This window comes from Entelurus aequoreus, linkage group LG12 (assembly GCF_033978785.1).
Source record: "Entelurus aequoreus isolate RoL-2023_Sb linkage group LG12, RoL_Eaeq_v1.1, whole genome shotgun sequence".
NCBI lineage: Eukaryota > Metazoa > Chordata > Actinopteri > Syngnathiformes > Syngnathidae > Entelurus > Entelurus aequoreus.
The window spans coordinates 51,200,364-51,221,810 of record NC_084742.1 but is presented as its reverse complement, the minus strand read 5'-3'; the positions used below and the strand labels follow the sequence as shown (position 1 = coordinate 51,221,810).

The 21,447-nt window shown below is 42.5% G+C and overlaps 1 protein-coding gene across 3 annotated transcripts in view; it reads left to right on the top strand.

The window, feature by feature from the left end:
• The window catches only part of afap1 (actin filament associated protein 1), a 171,209-nt gene extending 164,396 nt beyond the window's left edge, over positions 1-6,813 (top strand). For all 3 annotated transcript variants that reach the window (XM_062066201.1, XM_062066202.1, XM_062066200.1), the window contains 3 exons: positions 76-266; positions 1,736-1,903; positions 4,337-6,813. In XM_062066201.1, the coding sequence (XP_061922185.1) occupies positions 76-266; positions 1,736-1,903; positions 4,337-4,363 (386 nt within the window). In that variant the 3' untranslated portion in view covers positions 4,364-6,813. The remainder of the gene's footprint in view (positions 1-75; positions 267-1,735; positions 1,904-4,336) is intronic.
• Positions 6,814-21,447: the final 14,634 nt, after the last annotated feature.

Here is a 21,447-nt window from a genome sequence, read left to right as displayed (position 1 = left end):
ACCAGATGGGCAATCCACCATGAATGTATGTTTTATAGACGTGTCATGTCGCTAATCAGTCTTTTCTGCCACCAGGGAAACGATCGCAGGCTGCCATGACGGCACGCCTGAAGAAGGTGGAGTTGGAGTGCAAGCAAAAGGAGGAAGAGAGAGTCAACCTGGAGCTGGAGCTCACAGAGGTCAAAGGCAGCCTGAAGAACGCCTTGAATGGAGGAGTCACCCTAGGTCTCACCATAGAACCAAAAACTAGCTCTTCTGCACTCCAGGTTAGCACGTTGCTACTTATTTGCTGACTGTCTTCCTTATGTCTCGGGATGGGAATTGAAAATATTTGTACAATTCCGGTTCCATTTTCGATTCTGTTGAACGATTCAGTTCTCATTTGGAAAGTAAGATAATACACAGGCTGATTAGCATCAAATTGGTTTAGTTTAAAATAAACATGAGGGTACAAACCCAAAAGTGAGGTCTTACAGGGGAACTGCTCTTTTTTTTAAATTTTGCCTATTGTTCACAATCATGAGAAACTAGAACACACGTTTGTTTTTAATTAGGATTTTAAAGATGATACAAAACGCTTGGAAGATATGACAAATGGGAGTCACCGTTGTAACCTTCAAAGCTTTTAAAACAACTTCAAAACCCTCCATCAACGTTTTATATACACACTGCAAGTGTATATATATATATATATATATATATATATATATATATATATATATATATATATAATGTAGTAACAGACACCTTCATAACAATATGTACAATATACACACTGCAAATATATATATATCATGTAGTAACAGACACCTTCATAACAATATGTAATATGTACAATATACACACTGCAAGTATATATATAATGTAGTAACAGACACCTTCATAACAATATGTAATATGTACAATATACACACTGCAAGTATAAATATATAATGTAGTAACAAACACCTTCATAACAATATGTAATATGTACAATATGCACACTGCAAGTATATATATAATGTAGTAACAGACAGCTTCATAACAATATGTAATATGTACAATATACTCACCAAGTATTTATATAATTTAGTAACAGACACCTTCATAACAATATATAATATGTTTTATATACACACTGCAAGTATATATGTAATAACAAACTCATTCATAACAATATGAAATATGTAAAATATACACACTGCCAGTATTTATATAATGTAGTAACAAACACCTTCATAACAATATGTAATATGTACAATATACACACTGCAAGTATATATATAAGGTAGTAACAGACACCTTCATAACAATATGTAATATGTACAATATACACACTGCGAGTAAATATATGATGTAGTAACAGACACCTTCATAACAATATGTAATATGTACAATATACACACTGCAAGTATATATATCATGTAGTAACAGACACCTTCATAACAATATGTAATATGTACAATATACACACTGCGAGTATATACATAATGTAGTAACAGACACCTTCATAACAATATGTAATATGTACAATATACACACTGAAAGTATATATATAATGTAGTAACAGACACCTTCATAACAATATGTAATATGTACAATATAAACACAGCAAGTACATATATAATGTAGTAACAGAACGTACGTGGTGACGTCATGCACACCCACAGGAAGTGATTAGAGAATAGTTGACAAATAATTCTCTTGCTGGATTCTAATCCCTCCGTAGGTCACATGCTTACTAAACTCTTCTCAGTCACCAGCAACATCACGGCGAGCATGCGAGTCGTCGCCTTTCTCCAGCTGCAGCGCCAGCGACACCGAGGTGTGCTTGCCCATTAATAGTGCTTCACTGCTCCGACGCCAACCTCTGGGCACCCAGAAGGCATCGCCAGTCCGAGGTCACGTCCTGAGGAGGGCTAAGGTCAGAAGTCCTACTGTACAGACCTTTTCACATTTAGTGATGTTAGTCCCGTCACGATTTCGCTGCTTGTTTGTGATCGTTGCAGCCTAAAATGTCTGATTTTAAGTCAGCTTTTTTTTAAGGTTTTCAATATCATTGCAACAGTTTGTGACTTTACGAAGTGGTAATCAATGTTTTAACCCCAAAAATCAAAGGATTTCTACAATATTTTATTCATATTAAACTCATGTCTTTTATATGCTGACAACAATTTACCTTGGCCAGCAGGATCTTGCGGGCCTTTTTCGAATGTCCGATTTTAAAGGAGCTTTTCCCCAAAAATTGCAATGGAAATTGTGTTTGTTTAGATGTTTGTTGCAATAAAATTTGTGTAAATTTCAATAAATCTTTTATATTTTTCACAATGATTATAACAGGTAAATGTGTTGTAATTTGTCATTAATGAACAACTATAGCACCTGAGAAAAGCATCTTAGCAGCATGGCACACAAAATGTGTAAAATAGGAATTATTCTCCCACAACAAAGTGCCTAAAGAAAAGTCCAACAAAGTTCAATGAAACATTTTTTTCCTTTTTTAAAAATGTATAATATGTCCCTAGACACATGAGGACTTTGAATATGACCAATGTATGATCCTGTAACTACTTGGTATCGGATCGATACCTAAAATTGTGGTATCATCCAAAAGTAATCTAAAGCATCCAAACAACGGAAGAATAAGTGATTACCGTATTTATCGGAGTATAAATCGCACCGGAGTATAAGTCGCACCTGCCGAAACTGCATTATAAAGAAGGAAAAAAACATATATAAGTCGCACTGGAGTATAATTCGCATTTTTTGGGGACATTTATTTCATAAAACCCAACACCAAGAATAGACATTTGAAAGGCAATTTAAAATAAATAAAGAATAGTGAACAACAGGCTGAATAAGTGTACGTTATATGAGGCATAAATAACCAACTGAGAACGTGCCTGGTATGTTAATGTAACATGTTATGGTAAGAGTCATTGAAATAACTATAACATATAGAACATGCTATACGTTTACCAAACAATCTGTCACTACTAATCGCTAAATCCCATGAAATCTTATATGTCTAGTCTCTTACGTGAATGAGCTAAATAATATCATTTGATATTTTACGGTAATGTGTTAATAATTTCACACATAAGTCGCTCCTTGTCAAGACTTGGTCCTGGGGGTTTGTTTTTCCGGAAGGCAACGGAAAGTTGGCGCGGGCAAGACGTGAATATGAGTACATGATTTTATTTAATACTATCAAAAAAGAACAAACGAAAGGCGCGCACAATGGCGGAGGTACAAAACTTGGCTAATGAAAACAAAAGACTTGCACAAAGGCAAAAAACTATAAACATGAAACAAAAGCTTACTTGGCATGGGACTGTGAACATGGCATGAAGAAGAGTGATCATAAAGTGTGATGTCGCCAGGCAGACTAACAGAAAACAATGGACTTAAATAATACAGACATGATTGACAAAAGGTGTGTGAGTCCGAATGTGAAAACAGGTGCGTGACATGACAGGTGAAACTAATGGGTTGCTATGGTGACAAAACAAACAAAAGTGCACAAAGAGTCCAAAAACAAAACAGCACATGGCCAAACAAAAACATGATCAACACAGACATGACACTCCTGAGTATAAGTCGCACCCCCGGCCAAACTATGAAAAAAAACTGTGACTTATAGTCCGAAAAATACGGTATTACATTTTAACAGAAGTGTAGATAAAGCATGTTAAAACAGAAAATAAGCAGATATTAACAGTAAATGAACAAGTAGATTAACAATCCATTTTACAGCTTGTCCTTAATAATGTTGACAAAAGAATAGAATGATAAATGACACAATATGTTACTGCATATGTCAGCAGACTAATTAGGAGCCTTTGTTTGCTTACTGACTACTAAGACAAGTTGTCTAGTATGTTTACTATTTCATGTTTAATGTACTCTTAAGATTTTTTGTTCAAATAAAGCCAATAATGCCATTTTTTGTGGTTACAAAAAGTATCGAAATACATTTTGGTACCAGTACCAAAATATTGGCATTGGGACAACCCTACTTTTGGACCTGGATTCACCCCGTTGACCCAAATGCTGATTCTGCAGGTCCAAAATTCAAGAATCATATTCAGGCATATTCCGGGGAGCTATATGGGGTCCTGTGTCAAATGCCAGCTGATACGTGGAAGCAGAGACGTGGTCGGTGGGAGGTTGGCAGGCAGAGTTTGTCTTCTTCCCGACATGGGCGATCGGTCTTGACATGACACACATCCACCCTATTTTGTAGCCATCGGTCAAAAAACTCAATTTTAGTTCAGCATCCAACTTGCAAAGGTTGGCCACTATTTGCCAAATGTTCTTTAAACAACTTTAACCGTGGTTTTTCTTTGTTTTCCAGGAATGGGAACAGAAGAGCGGAACATAAAACACCTTCAGGTCATTCTGTCTTTCTCTCATGTTGAAATTGTGTATATATTTATTTACAATGTCCCAATTAACCAAAAAAAAGACCAACACACTTTTTTTTTTTTACTGTTGAGCATGTTTTTTTGTTTTTTTTTTGTGCCTTTGCTTTTGCTCCAGTCAACAGAATCAAATATTTATTTGTAAAAAACAAAAACAAGAATAGCTTTGCTTTTATTTATGTTTATATATAATTTTTTATTTATATAAGTATATATATTGAATTTCTTTACATTTATTCAACCGAGTGTCAGACATGTTAATTATTTTTATTCTAATTTCTTTCTGTTGTTTTACTGCTTACCTTAACATTTGATTTTCAAGGACTTGCATTATTTTAAAAGTGGCTTAAATTATTAGAACTATTCGGAAAACAAAATGAAAATGATTTCTCGTACACTTTTTTTTTTTTAGGATTACAAGAATTAACCACTGTTTTAAGGATTTAGCTCAATAAATCTTACCTTGGAAACCGGACAACTGAATTTAAATAGCATTTTTTAAATTTTACGCTGGTCCAAATGTTTTTTCAACTTACCGTAGCTGTAATCGTGCCCAATTTGTGCAGTCAAAAACAGGATGCCAGTGATGAAATCTACATTCCGATCTTTTTGTTTTGGATGAGTGTATTTTCCTCGTAGCCAGCTGTAGCTAATTTGCATGACATTTGGCCGTCACATTTAAGAACAAATTTACATTTTGGCCTTTAATTGTTTTGTTTTTTTTCACTTGTTTTTGCCTTTTTTACAAAACAGGCACTTCAGTGTTTGAGTGCTATATGGATGGAATGTGTGATTATTGGCTTTGCGACTTACAAAACCCAAAACCAGTGAAGTTGGCACATTGTGTAAATCGTAAATAAAAACAGAATACGATAATTTGCAAATCCTTTTCAACATATATTCAATTGAATAGACTGCAAAGACAATATATTTAACATTTGAACTGGAAAACTGAATTTTTTGCAAATATTAGCTCATTTGGAATTTGATGCCTGCAACATGTTTCAAAAAAGCTGGCACAAGTAGCAAAAAAGACTGAGGAAGTTGAGGAATGCTCATCAAACATTTATTTGGAACATCCCACAGGTGAACAGGCAAATTGGGAACAGGTGGGTGCCACGATTGGGTTTAAAAGCAGCTTCCATGAAATGCTCAGTCATTCACAAACAAGGATGGGGCGAGGGTCACCAGTTTAAGAACAACATTTCTCAATGAGCTATTGCGAGGAATTTAGGGATTTCACCATCTGAGGTTTGTAATATCATCAAAAGGTTCAGAGAATCTGGAGAAATCACTGCACGTAACCTTGAATGCCCGTGACCTTCGATCCATCAGGCGGTACTGCATCAAAAACCGACATCAGTGTGTAAAGGATATCACCACATGGGCTCAGGAACACTTCAGAAAACCACTGTCAGTAACCACAGTTCGTCGCTACATATGTAAGTGCAAGTTAGAACTCTACTATGCAAAGCGAAAGCCATTTATCAACAACAGCCAGAAACGCTGCCGGCTTCGCTGGGCCCGAGCTCATCCAAGATGGACTTATGCAAAGTGTAAAAGTGTTCTGTGGTCTGACGAGTCCACATTTCAAATTGTTTTTGGAAAGTGTGGACGTCGTGTCCTCCGAAACAAAGAGGAAAATAACCATCTGGATTGTTCTAAGCGCAAAGCCAGCGTCTGTGATGGTATGGGGGTGTATTAGTGCCCATGGCATGGGTAACTTACACATCTGTGAAGGCACCATTAATGCTGAAAGGTACATACAGGTTTTGGAGCAACATATGTTGCCATCCAAGCAACGTTACCATGGTTATCATGCTTATTTCAGCAAGACAATGCCAAGCCACGTGTTACAACAGCTTGGCTTCGTAGTAAAAGAGTGCAGGTACTAGACTGGCCTGCCTGTAGTCCAGACCTGTCTCCCATTGAAAATGTGTGGCGCATTATGAACCCTAAAATAGCACAACAGAGACTGTTTAACATCTTAAGCTGTACATCAAGCAAGAATGGGAAAGAATTCCACCTGAGAAGCTTAAAAAATGTGTCTCCTCAGTTCCCAAACGTTTACTGAGTGTTGTTAAAAGGAAAGGCCATGTAACACGGTGGTAAAAATGCCCCTGTGCCAACTTTTTTGCAATGTGTTGCTGCCATTAAATTCTTAGTTAATGATTATTTGTATTTTGTTTTTATTTCGGATTTACACAACGTGCCAACTTCACTGGTTTTTGGTTTTGTACAATCTTTGAGGTTTATTTAATAGTGCCAAGAGCCTGAACTGACCAGGTATAATTAGCTAATTGGTTTGGTAAAAAAAAACAATAAATTCCAGTTTTCTTCAATTTTAAAAGATATACAGTACAGGCCAAAGGTTTGGACACACCTTCTCATTCAATGTGTTTTCTTTATTTTCATGACTATTTACATTGTAGATTGTCACTGAAGGCATCAAAACTATGAATGAACACATGTGGACTTATGTACTTAATAATAAAAGGTGAAATAACTGAAAACATGTTTTATATTCTAGTTTCTTCAAAATAGCCACCCTTTGCTCTGATTACCGCTTTGCACACTCTTGGTATTCTCTCGATGAGCTTCAAAAAGTAGTCACCTGAAATGGTTTTCACTTCACAGGTGTGCTTGAAGCTCATCGAGAGAATGCCAAGAGTGTGCAAAGCAGTAATCAGAGCAAAGGGTGGCTATTTTGAAGAAACTAGAATATAAAACATGTTTTCAGTTATTTCACCTTTTTTTGTGAAGTACATAACTCCACATGTGTTCATTCATAGTTTTGATGCCTTCAGTGACAATCTATAATGTAAATACTCATGAAAATAAAGAAAACACATTGAATGAGGAGAAGGTGTGTCCAAACTTTTGGCCTGTACTGTATGTTTTTAACATAGTCATGTTTCACAGAGACACTTTTAATGTCCATTATCAGTTTGTCAGTTTATGATTGTAAAACGAGTCACGAGGACAAGTCTTGCCAAAAAAATGTTTCCATCAATTCTACAAACTCCCTTTTTTATCTTTTCATTAGTATTTAGCGAATTTTGCCAATGGAAATATGTCAACAAATGTGAACGTGACATATGTAGCTCAGCTTTGCATTGTGTTTTTATTTGATTTGTTGCACCTTAATAAATCTTTTTACTTTATTTTATATCTGACAGTCACCAATTTGGCGGCAATAAAAAATGCTTTGCAAAAAAAAAAAACGTTTGTTTTTTTCGAAATTATTAAAAGAACATTATTAAACATCTGCTGATATAGTCATCTTGTTGATATTATTCTTGTTACACAAAAGATATGAATGAAATTGTCACGGCCAATGTTCCCTCTAATTTTTCATGTGTTTGAGCAAACTCCCTGAGCATTCAGTGGAGCACATGTGAGCAACATCAGACGTGCACACTGTCGCCACACCAGCGTCACACCTGTCCCAAACCTGACATCATAACAATTTAAATGTTTTATTAAAATAATTTTCTGATATAAGTGATTTTTCCCTCTTACAATGACAATAAGAAAAAAACATGTTTTTCATGACCTATGTGCTAGTATTGTATGTCTGGCTGCGGGTCCTGCCTTTAAAAGAAATGTTACCCCTTTCAGGAATTACATTTAGTTCCTGTAACTTTCTGTCTGTAAAATACATCTTTTTATTAGCATTTATGAAATCTAGTGACAATATTTCATGAATAATATCCTTAGATTAACATTCTTAATAAATGGCAGTAAAATAAGCACACATCTGATTGAGGAGTCAGAGTGTTACAACCTGGCATTTACACACTGTGTGGCGTTGGGGTTGTCCGACTTTTTGTGTGGCCATAAACGCAACACTGGCTAAGTGCCATGAGTACGTGTGTTGGTGCAGGTGAGACAGAGCGAGCGGCTTCTGTTGAAACGACGGATGAAAACGTTGGTTTAAGCCTGGTTTGTATGGCAGAAAATTACCAGTTTTTATAGATAAAAGTTTTTTTACTCATGTTTTTGGTGTGGTTACAAACAGTTTTGCTCAATAAAGTGATTGATGGAATTCCTGTCCGTAAAGTGTCTCGACAGACGATAATTGAACTGTGTTGACAAAGATTGTTTTATTCTTTGGGGCCACTCTTGTTGTCACCTGTCACTCACAGAGTTGCATTGCAAAATCATACAGAATAAATTGTAATGTGTTTATTTTGTTTAAAGTTCAGATGGGATTTTTGATTTCCTGCGCGGCATTAATTTGCTGTGCGCAGAGGACGCGTGAGCAGTGTGCAATTGCGCAGGCGCGCACCTTAGAGGGAACGTTGGTCACGGCCCATGAGTTGCTAGGCAGACTTAAAGGCCTACTGAAATTAGATTTTCTTATTTAAACGGGGATAGCAGATCCATTCTATGTGTCATACTTGATCATTTTGCGATATTGCCATATTTTGCTGAAAGGATTTAGCAGAGAACATCGACGATAAAGTTCGCAACTTTTGGTCGCTGATAAAAAAGCCTTGCCTGTACCGGAAGTAGCGTGACGTCACAGGTTGTGGAGCGCCTCACATCTGCACATTGTTTACAATCATGGCCACCAGCAGCGAGAGCGATTCGGACCGAGAAAGCGACGATTACCCCATTAATTTGAGCGAGGATGAAAGATTTGTGGATGAGGAAAGTGAGAGTGAAGGACTAGAGGGCAGTGGAAGCGATTCAGATAGGGAAGATGCTGTGAGAGGCGGGTGGGACCTGATATTGAGCTGGGAATGACTAAAACAGTAAATAAACACAAGACATATATATACTCTATTAGCCACAACACAACCAGGCTTATATTTAATATGCCACAAATTAATCCCACATAACAAACACCTCCCCCCTCCTGTCCATATAACCCACCAATACAACTCAAACACCCGCACAACACACTCAATCCCACAGCCCAAAGTATCGTTCACCTCCCCAAAGTTCATACAGCACATATATTTCCCCAAAGTTACGTACGTGACATGCACATAGCGGCACGCACGTACGGGCAAGCGATCAAATGTTTGGAAGCCGCAGCTGCGTACTCACGGTAGCGCGTATCCAACTCAAAGTCCTCCTGGTAAGAGTCTCTGTTGTCCCATCTCCACAAGCATGCGTATCCAACTCAAAGTCCTCCTGGTAAGAGTCTATGTTGTCCCAGTTCTCCACAGGCCAATGGTAAGCTTGACTGTCATCGTTCGGGAATAAACAATGAAACACCGGCTACGACGTAGCCGCTACGTGTTTGTGTTGCTGCAGCCGGCCGCTAATACACCGCTTCCCACCTACAGCTTTCTTCTTTGCTATCTCCATTGTTCATTAAACAAATTGCAAAAGATTCACCAACACAGATGTCCAGAATACTGTGGAATTTTGCGATGAAAACAGACGACTTAATAGCTGTCCACAATGGTGTCCCGAAATGTCCGCTACAATCCGTGACGTCACGCGCAAACGTCATACCGAGACGTTTTCAGTAGGATATTTCGCGGGAAATTCAAAATTGCACTTTGCTAATCTAACCCGGCCGTATTGGCATGTGTTGCAATGTTAAGATTTCATCATTGATATATAAACTATCAGACTGCGTGGTCGGTAGTAGTGGCTTTCAGTAGGCCTTGAATAACCACCACAATAATATCCACTATGGACTAGTTGTAACACTCTGACTCCTCAATCAGATGTGTGCTTATTTTACTGCCATTTATTAAGAATGTTAATCTAAGGATATTATTCAATTACTTAGTTAAAAATTAAGAATAAGTTATTTCCCAGCAAATATGATATATTTACTCAGTATTATCCTAAAGTCAGGATTTCATTATTGAAAAGCTAATTGGTCCAGTTTCCCTCTTTTGTGCCTGTTTCTACTCCGAGTCATGCTCCTTCTGATGTTGTTGTTATGGGCCTGCTGCAATGCAAGCAGCCCATATTATTATTATTCCTCATACTTCAACCTTTATTATTATAGTTCCGCACGTTTCTCTTACGATTAATACGAGACGGATCAACCAACGAACCCCCACATATGTTATACCAACGGAAAGGTCTCACTCGCGCCTACGGTGGTACTTTAAGTTGGGAACATTTCGTGTTACCATGGTGACGCTATTCACGAATTTAAAAAAAAACTGGGCCAATTGAATGGGTACATACCCTTTTAATGGATGATTGCTCTGAGACAAATGCCCAAAAGAAAAAATTACCTCCTCTTGTAGCTCAGCCGTACTTTCATGTAGCTCGGTGCTTAATGTCTCATTTTGTTCACAGACCTGTCTACTTTCCACACAAGCTAACGATATTATGCTAACATATAACATAAGCCCCAATTAGAGCCTCTTTTCCTACAAGAAGTGATCCAATCCACCTGTGAATATCAAACTAAGGGGCCTTATCTTACTATGTGCTCAAACTGAAATATGACTATTTAATTTAACTTGGTGGTTCGCCTTCTCCAAGTTGGATATAAATCTTCACCATAAGCGAAACATGATATAAATTAATTAATTCACTTTATCACCCATAGAGCCGCGGAATTCGTGCACATTAGGGGCATCCATTGGAGTCCACACCAAGCACGGCTGGTCGCTTCAAGATCCCGAAAGTATTGAACAAGCACTTCAATCAATCAATCAATCAATCAATGTTTACTTATATAGCCCTAAATCACGAGTGTCTCAAAGGGCTGCACAAGCCGCAACGACATCCTCTGCTCAGATCCCACATCAGGGCAAGAAAAAACTCAACCCAATGGGATAACAATGACAAACCTTGGATAGTCCATAGTGGATCTAACATAATAGTGAGAGTCCAGTCCATAGTAGATCTAACATAATAGTGGCAGCGACTCAGCGGCGGTGAACGGCGCGGCGGCGGCGATGGACGGCGACCCAGACATCGGTGATGGCGGGGAACTGCACGAGATGAACAGCACGGCGGCGCCATCCACGGCATACACAGGATTTAGAGGCGCCTTTACACAAATATTTTCTCTGTTCTCTTTGTCTTCAAAAAAACCCGCCAAAAGGAAATCCACCCCCACCCACCCTACCTGGCCTCCCCCTCTCCAAATCCGCCCCTCCCCCTTCACCTGGAGGAAGATCAATATGCCTCTCTCTCTCTCTCTCTCCCTTCTCTCCCTCCTGCTCTCCAACTTCAAGAGCAATAATAACCAACAACTTTTCTGGTCAGTACCACAACACAGCGGACTCTGATGCTCTTTTTGGTTCCAGTGGACTACACATCATCCACCTTAATGTGAACAGCCTCTCTGGAACCAAACTCGACCAAATCAGAGAAATGTTCCTCAACACGGAGGTAAAAATGTTGTGTTTCTCTGAAACCAAATTTGATCAAAGTATTTCTGACTCAGAGATAGAAATAGAAAACTTTTCGGTTATCAGAAAGGATAGGAATAAACACGGTGGGGGCGTTTGTATGTATATTCACCAAGATATTAAATACATAACTCGCACTGATCTTAACCACAATGACCTGGAATCTGTGTGGGCGAAAATCAAATTTAAAAACGCTAAGCCGGTACTAATAGGGACTGTTTATAGACCCCCTAATCAGAGTGATTTCTATGGGGCTCTGGAAGAGTGCTTGGCAGGGACAGACAACGTGGAGAAAATTATAACTGGGGATCTGAACACAGATATTCAACGCAAAGATGCGCCTGTCTTCAGATCCTACAGCAAGTTTTGTAGTCTGCACGGTCTTTCCCAGCTAATAGCGCTACCTACAAGGGTGTGTGATTCCACCCAATCAACCATAGATCTCATTCTCACTTCAGACCGGCCTAAAATAAAAAATTGTGGGGTCATGATCTGTGGTCTTAGCGACCACTATCTAAACTTCTGCACCCGCAAAATCCAAACCCAAAGCCAATGGCCACATAACAGCCCAATCCAGATCCCTCAAAAAATACTCCAATGACAATTTCAATTTAAAATTAGATGAGTGGGACTGGTCCCCTGTGCTCGCGAGCAACCTGGTCGATGTTGCTTGGGATCGCTTCAAAACGGCGTTCCTAAAGATACTAAACGACATGGCTCCCGTGAAAACAGTCAGGATCAAAGCCCGCTCGGAACCATGGATGAATCCGGACCTATTAGCTGCCATAAAAGACAGAGACAGAAAATACTCTGAATACCAAAAATGTAAAACAGAAGTAGATAAACAACCCAATAATATCAACCTCAAATCACTCCTTTCAACTCTCAAAAAGCAATGCAATAAATTGAGAAATAAGTCAACCAACCTGACTAAATCCTTAAAAAAAAATTACATTAACGACAAAATAGAGGAAAACACAAATAAGCCACGTGAGCTCTGGAAAATTCTCAACAACCAGCTTCCTGGTTGCAGCCAGAAACTTAAAACCACCAACTCACCAACATCAGCATCAAGGAGGGTGACTCCCTCATTACAGACAAAATGGAGGTAGCTAGCAGACTTAACACCTTTTTCACCAGCATAGCCGCAACTCTTGTCAACAAGCGGTCCCACCACTCTGGTCGCTTTGGTGTAGAACACATTAAAGCCTTCTACAGAAAGCTAGGAGTATCCAACGATGATTTCAAATTAGAAATGGTCACAACTGACGAGGTGTTTAAAAAATTGAGCGCGCTCCACCCAAACAAGGCCACCAGCCTTGATAATATTCCCTCCAGATTCCTCAGGGACTCTGCCTCCATCATTGCCCCGATTATCACGCACATAATAAACCTATCAATTACACAAGGCCAAGTACCAAAAGATTTTAAGATAGCAAGAGTAACTCCCCTCTTTAAAAAAGGAAGCAAATTGGAACCTGGCAACTACCGACCTGTTTCTATTCTCAGTTCCATTTCGAAAGTAATGTAGAAAATAGTTTATGAACAGGTCGATAGTTACCTTGCCACTAATAAACTCATGTACATATTCCAATCCGGCTTCAGAACTAACCACTCCACTGACACATGCCTTCTCTATCTGACCGACCACATCAAACATGAGGTGGACGCGGGCAAATACTGCGGCATTGTCATGCTGGACCTTCATAAGGCCTTTGACACCGTTGAACACGCTATACTGTTGGATAAGCTCAGAGCAATCGGATTTAACAAAACCTCATGGAGCTGGAAGCAATCTTACTTGGAGGGGAGGGAGCAGGGGGTAGAGGTGAACGGCACCGTGTGTCCCCCCCCCCCCCCCCCTCTCGGTGAGCTGTGGAGTCCCCCAAGGCAATATATTGGGACCTTTACTGTTCCTAATATACATAAACGACATGTCATCGGCATGTGACTGTTAATTGTTTTTGTTTGCGGATGACTTGGCCCTGCTGGTATCCGACAAGGACAAGTCACAGGTGGAGAAAATCCTCAGTGCTGAACTCTGTAGAACTTGCACCTGGCTCGCTGACAACAAGCTATCCATACACTTGGGTAAAACGGAATCCATCCTGTTTGGGTCCCACATCAACCTTAAGAAAGTCAATGACTTCACTATAAAAGTGGGTGACACTGTTATCACCTGGAAAGATGAGGTCACCTACCTAGGTTCCATTCTAGAGGCTAACCTTTCCTGTGATAAAATGGCAACCAAGGTAATCAAAAAGGTTAACCAACGAACAAGATTTCTCTACAGAATCTCTTCTCTGGTCAACAAAAGCACCATGAGGATTCTGGCGGGAACTCTCGTTCAACCCTTTTTCGATTACGCATGCACCTCCTGGTACCCTAGCACCTCCAAAATCCTCAAATCTAAACTCCAAACATCTCAGAACAAGCTAGTCAGGTGACTTCTAGACCTCCACCCCAGATCCCACCTCACTCCTACCCACTTCTCCAAAGTGGGCTGGCTCAAGGTGGAGGACAGAGTTAAACAACTTGCACTGAGCCTAGTCTATAAAATCCACTACACCTCCCTGATACCAAAGTACATGTCAAACTACTTCCTTAACGTAAATGACCGCCATAACCACAACACCAGGGGGAGCTCCACTAACCACGTTAAACCCAGATTCCGAACTAACAAAGGTCTTAACTCATTCTCTTTCTTTGCCACATCAATGTGGAATGCGCTCCCAACAGGTATAAAAGAAAGGGCATCTCTATCCTCCTTCAAAACCGGAATAAAAGTTCACCTCCAGGCAGCTACAACCCTAAACTAACACCCTCCCCGGATTGCTAATAATCAAATGTAAACAATCAATGCAGATACTTTTTCTTATGCCTTCTGATCTCTCTCCCTCTCTCTCTCTCCCTCTCTCTCTCTCTCGCTCTCTCTCTCTCTCTCTCTCTATGTCCACTACTTGCTGTCCATATCCTATCTACCCCCCCCCCCTCCACACCCCTGATTGTAAATAATGTAAATAATTCAATGTGATTATCTTGTGTGATGACTGTATTATGATGATAGTATATATCTGTAACATGAATCAATTTAAGTGGACCCCGACTTAAACAAGGTGAAAAACTTATTTGGGTGTTACCATTTAGTGGTCAATTGTACGGAATATGCACTTCACTGTGCAACCTACTAATAAAAGTGTCAATCAATCAATCAAACCTTTTCCGGGCGAGAACCATGGACTCGGACTTGGAGGTGCTGATTCTCATCCCAGTCGCTTCACACTCGGCTGCGAACCGATCCAGTGAGAGCTGCAGATCCTGGCCAGATGAAGCCATCAGGACCACATCATCTGCAAAAAGCAGAGACCTAATCCTGCAGCCACCAACTGTACAGCAGATTTTACAGCTAAATGTGTATTGTGTGGTGGATATACACACACAGGACACTTATTAATTATTACGGTTATAATTCACTGCGTTCTAGCCCATGTTTACTTGCATAGGTGCATAGGTGCTTTTACTTTGAAGTGTTGAGACACACCTCTGTGGTGCTGACGTAATTACCTGTGCGACAGTTTTGTTGTTGTTGTGTTGTTCTCTCTGAAAATAAACGGAGTGTTACTTGGCTCTCCAAAGAGGAATAAATCTCCGTCGTTTCTCTGCCTACACTCCTACATTGGTGACCCCTTTTTACTCTTGGACGTTTCCAGAGTTTACTGAACATGTCTGCTACACTAAAGTTGCCCGACTTTTGGGAAGGGAACGCAATTGCGTGGTTCGCACAGGTGGAGGCTCAATTCGCCATCAAAGACATTACGGCGGACGAAACAAAGTTTTATCATGTGGTGGCGTCCCTTACAAGCTCGACTGCGGGGAGAGTGGTGAGTCTGCTAGAACGTCCTCCTGCACGCAACAAATACGCCGCTCTGAAGGCGCATCTACTGGAGACTTTTGGACTTTCTGAATCCGAACGTGCGCGCCAACTCCTCTCACTTCCCGGTCTCGGCGACAGTAAGCCTTCTGAGCTGATGGATCACATGCTGGCTCTGCTGGGAGACCATCAGCCGTGTTTTCTTTTCAAAGAACTATTCCTGCAGCAGCTTCCAGAACAGGTGCGTTTGGCACTTGCGAATTCATCTATTACGGATTTTCGCCAGTTGGCCAGGGAGGCGGACAAATTTTTCTCAGCTGGGAAGAAATGTTTTGCAGCCACGCCCCCTTCCACGTCTACTGCCACCAGTGATGACCATATGCACCAGCCATACTCCATCTCTGCCACCACTACTGTGCCCCGACGTGCAAAGCAGTCAGGAGGATTGTGTTTCTACCACGCCAAGTTTGGCAACAAAGCCAAGAAATGTCTTCCCCCCTGTACATTCAGTGCGTCGGGAAACGCACCGGCCGCCACCTATTAGCAGCCGTGGGTGACGGCCGTACCAGCGGCTTGCTGTTTATTACTGACTCCCTCTCCGGTCGTCGCTTTCTTTGTGACACAGGTGCCCATATGAGTGCGCTGCCAGCATCAGCCACAGACATTCGCGCAGGGCCGTGTGGCCCCCCCCTTCTGGCCGCAAATGGCAGCACAATCCACACCTTTGGCACACGCACTGTGACAGTGAGTTTTGCTGGTCAGCGTTTTACCTGGGATTTTGTGTCAGCAAAGGTGTCCACTCCCCTGTTGGGTGCTGATTTCTTGTTTGCCAACAAGCTTCTAGTGGATGTGAGGAACCGCCGCCTCGTCCACGCTGAAACATTCGGCTCATTTCCCTGTGAACACAGTGACACTGCCCCGACGAAGCTGTCCAGTGCCCTCTCGCCCGCTGATGACTTTTCTCACCTCCTCAAGGAGTTCTCAGACATCACCGCACCTACCTTCTCCTCCACCTCCGCCAAACATGGTGTGTCGCACTACATCTCCACCAATGGCCCGCCTGTGCACGCCAAAGCCCGGCGCCTTGACCCACACAAGCTCAGTATCGCAAGAGCTGAGTTCGACGCCATGGAACGCCTTGGCATCGTCCGCCGGTCGAACAGTCCCTGGGCCTCCCCCCTTCACCTGGTGCCAAAGCCCAATGGTGGTTGGCGCCCGTGCGGCGACTACCGACGCCTTAATGCTGTCACTACGCCGGACCGGTACCCTATTCCACACATCCATGACTTTTCTGCCCACCTGGCGGGTGCGTCTATTTTTTCTAAAGTGGACCTCGTCCGGGGCTATCACCAGGTACCAGTTCAGCCTCAGGACATTCCCAAAACAGCGGTGATTACCCCATTCGGGCTTTTTGAGTTTCTACGGATGCCATTCGGACTAAAAAATGCTGCCCAGACCTTTCAGCGATTGATGGACACGGTGCTGCGTGACTTGTCATTCGTTTTTGTCTACCTGGACGATATCCTAGTGGCCAGCACGTCTGAGGCAGAGCACCTATCACACCTGCGTCTTCTCTTCAGTCGTCTCCAGCAGCACGGCTTGATCATCAACCCAGCGAAATGCCAGTTTGGACTGTCTTCCATGGATTTCCTGGGCCACCACATCACTACAGCAGGGGCGATTCCTCTGCCGTCAAAGGTGGAGGCAGTGTTGGGGCTTCCGCAGCCTCACACTGTCAAGGCTCTACAAGAGTTCTGCGGCATGGTCAATTTTTACCACCGTTTTGTGCCTCGGGCTGCCGACCTTATGCGCCCCCTATACAGCGCTCTCAAGGGTAAAAAAACTTCTAAGCATGCCCTTTCTTGGTCCACGGACATGTTGGCAGCTTTCTCTGCTACAAAGGATGCACTCGCGGACGCAACTATGCTGGCTCACCCGGTGCCTGACGCCCCTGTTGCTCTGACCACGGACGCCTCAGACTATGCTGTTGGTGCTGTTCTCCAGCAGTTGGTCAATAGTGTTTGGCAACCTCTCGCTTTTTTCAGCCGCCAACTTAGGTCCAGTGAGCAGAAATATAGCACTTTTGACCGTGAACTCCTCGCCCTGTATTTAGCCATCCGTCATTTTCGTTTCCTGCTGGAAGCCTGTCCGTTCACTGCCTTTGTGGATCACAAGCCTTTGACCTTCGCCATGGCCAAGGTGTCGGAACCATGGTCTGCCAGGCAACAGCGCCACCTAGCTTTTATTTCTGAATTTACCACGGACATTAAACATGTGTCAGGAAAAGACAATCCCGTGGCTGACTGCCTCTCCCGTGTGGTCATTGGTGCTGTCCACCTTGGAATAGACTATGCCCGAATGGCTGTGGACCAAGTTTCGGACCCCGACATTCAGGCGTACAGAACAGCGGTCACTGGCCTCCAGTTGGCGGACGTCCCGTTCGGCGATGCCAGCACAACGCTGCTCTGCGACGTATCTCTGGACCTGCCCCGTCCTGTGGTGCCGCAGGTCTGGAGACGGCAAGTTTTCGACGCCATACATGGCCTCTCGCACCCAGGCAGCAAGCCGTCACAGCGTCTCGTGGCAGCAAAGTTTGTCTGGCATGGCCTCAAGAAGGACATTCGCGACTGGGTCAGGACCTGTGTGGCATGCCAACGCGCTAAGATCCATCGCCATGTTAAGGCCCCGTTGGAGCAGTTTTCAGTTCCCGAAAGACGTTTTGACCACGTCAACGTTGACCTGGTAGGACCCCTTCCTCCCTCCAGGGGATTTACTCACCTTCTGACTATGGTGGACCGGACCACCCGTTGGCCGGAGGTTGTCCCACTGTCGGCAACGACATCAGCTGATGTGGCCCGGGCCTTCATTGGTACCTGGGTCGCCCGGTATGGTGCCCCATCTGACCTTTCGTCTGATCGTGGCCCCCAGTTTACTTCCGAGCTCTGGAATACTGTTGCCTGTCAGTTGGGTGTCTCACTCCACCGCACTACAGCATACCACCCTCAAGCAAACGGCATGTGTGAACGTTTTCACAGGGACATGAAGGCCGCCCTTAAGGCTTCTCTCACAGACGACGGCTGGGTCGACAAGCTCCCGTGGGTGATGCTGGGGATTAGAACTGCGCCTAAAGAGGACCTCCTGTCTTCCTCAGCGGAGTTAGTTTATGGCCAGACCCTCAGAGTCCCAGGTGAATTTATACCCCGCACTACAGTCCCCTGGTCTGCTTCTGACCAGCGGCGAAGCCTCATGGACACTGCCCGTACCTTCCTACCAGTCCCGACCTCGCACCACTGCTTGCCCCAGGTGCACATTCCCCCTGACCTGCGAGCAGCGGGGTACGTGTTCATCCGCCACGATGCCCATAGGGGGCCCTTGCAACCACCATACGACGGTCCTTATCGGGTTGTGGAGGCTGGGGATAAGACATTTGTCATTGACATTGGGGGCAGACTGGATCGCGTCTCAGTGGACCGGCTGAAGCCAGCCCACCTGGATTTGGGCCGTTCAGTTGAGGTGGCTCAGGCACCACGTCGCGGTCGACCCCCACACTGCCAACCGACGTCTGCTCGCCGTCAGCAGCCGGCTGTCACCCTCCCGCTTCACCCCCCTCCACCTGCCCAGGAGCTTCGGAATCGCTTTGGGCGGGTCATTCGGGTCCCTGGTCGTTTCACTGGGCCAGTTCTTGTGAATTCTGGGGGGACGTGTGTGGTGGATATACACACACAGGACACTTATTAATTATTACGGTTATAATTCACTGCGTTCTAGCCCATGTTTACTTGCATAGGTGCATAGGTGCTTTTACTTTGAAGTGTTGAGACACACCTCTGTGGTGCTGACGTAATTACCTGTGCGACAGTTTTGTTGTTGTTGTGTTGTTCTCTCTGAAAATAAACGGAGTGTTACTTGGCTCTCCAAAGAGGAATAAATCTCCGTCGTTTCTCTGCCTACACTCCTACAATATATCATTTATACACACATACACATTGCCCCCCCCCAGACACATTGTTTCCTCTCAATTTGGCCCTCGAGTCAAAATATTTGTCCAGCTCTGATCTACATCAACAATATGATTTGTCTGAGTGGCTGAACAGGACAGATTGAAATTTTTTTTAACAAATCTAAATCAATTTTTGATTTTTTTAATCAATTACGAATCGTTACAAATTGCGATTAATCTGAAACATTTTTGACACCCCTAATTAATATATTCTTATCCGCAACCTTGGTTCTCTCGCAAACGCGATAACACAGCCAGTCAGTCCAAAGTCAACAACAACAACAGGTGTGTGTCCATGAAAGATGGGAACGGACTTTGTTGTATCTTCACTGCACTGTCCTCCGGGAAAGTCTGGAAGCCAGGGAAACAATGCAAATTAGAATGTTTGTGAGTAAAAATAAATGTGCTTTTCACTCTTAGTTGTCTATTTCTGGTCCTCAAATTCATCCTGCAGGGCAGCGATCCGATGTTATCCAAAATCACAAGAGCGTCCACAGTTCTGCTCGCATCCTCCAATCACTGGTGGCAGCTTTAGGGTACTTTGAAGACTGCCAGCATCTTCCAATTTGTCGACAAACCAGAGCAACGCTTACTCCAATCAGCAGATGTTCTGTTGTCATAATTGCGAATAGGTGGATATCTTCAACGTCCTCGACTGGAAGGTTCTCCAGGCACGCGGCACTCCTTCTCGACCCAACCGCTTCGTTCAGAAAGGCAGGTTCCCCCAAACCTGAGACCATGTCAATTTCGTTGAGAGGTCAGTTAATCAATTCCATTGTTTAGATTTTAGAGAGCAGTGCAAAATAAATAATTTTAGCCTAATTCCAAATATCCTCCTCATGTTTTGTCATCAATATTGACTGATAGTTCATTCTCCCACACACCTTTGACCCTCTGAGTGGAGGTACCAGCTATTACATTATAAAACAGACTAATAGTCACCTTCCTTGGAGGTTGAAACAGCACTTGTGCAATAGCAGGAATTTCAGGGTGTTCAATAAGGGTTATGCTCTTTGTACCATAGTGCCTTATTTGTATAGAACGGAACACAAATGTTATTTTAGAACCTGGTATTTCTTTATCAATTGTTCAAATGACATTAAACCATTATCTGAAAAGAAGTCTCCAAGTTTGGTCATGCCTTTGTCTTGCCATTGCCCAAAGAATGAGTCCATCATTCCCAGTGAAAAATCAATGATTCAACCAGCCTTTTTATTTCAGTTTTTTATACAAATAAATAAACAATGTTGATGTTTTGTTGGGCTTGACATTAGCGCCCATTTTTGCTAGGTTAATCCTTCATCATGTTACCCATTTTAACATATACTTTTTTCCCATTCAGTGTTTAGATAGTTAAAAGTCAGCACATGAAATATTCATTAAAATCGACGTATTGCGTGAGTTTGACCAACTATACACGCTAGTAACACGTTAATTTTACGAAAAATGCTGTTTCCTCGCCAACGTATATGACGTCATTGCTGTGCGACGGACGTCGGAAGACAGTTGCCGTTGTCGTTGTGTCTTCTTAGCACGCTCGGCATATATAAATGTTGTCCTTTTAATGGTTATAAAGTCACAATTTCTATTCCACTACATCAGTGGTTCTTAAAGGCCTACTGAAACCCACTACTACCGACCATGCAGTCTGATAGTTTATATATCAATGATGAAATCTTAACATTGCAACACATGCCAATACGGCCGGGTTAACTTATAAAGTGCAATTTTAAATTTCCCGGCAAACTTCCGGCTGAAAACGTTTCGATATAATGACGTTTGCGCGTGACCTCAACAGTGGAAGCGGAAGTATTCGGAGCCCATTGA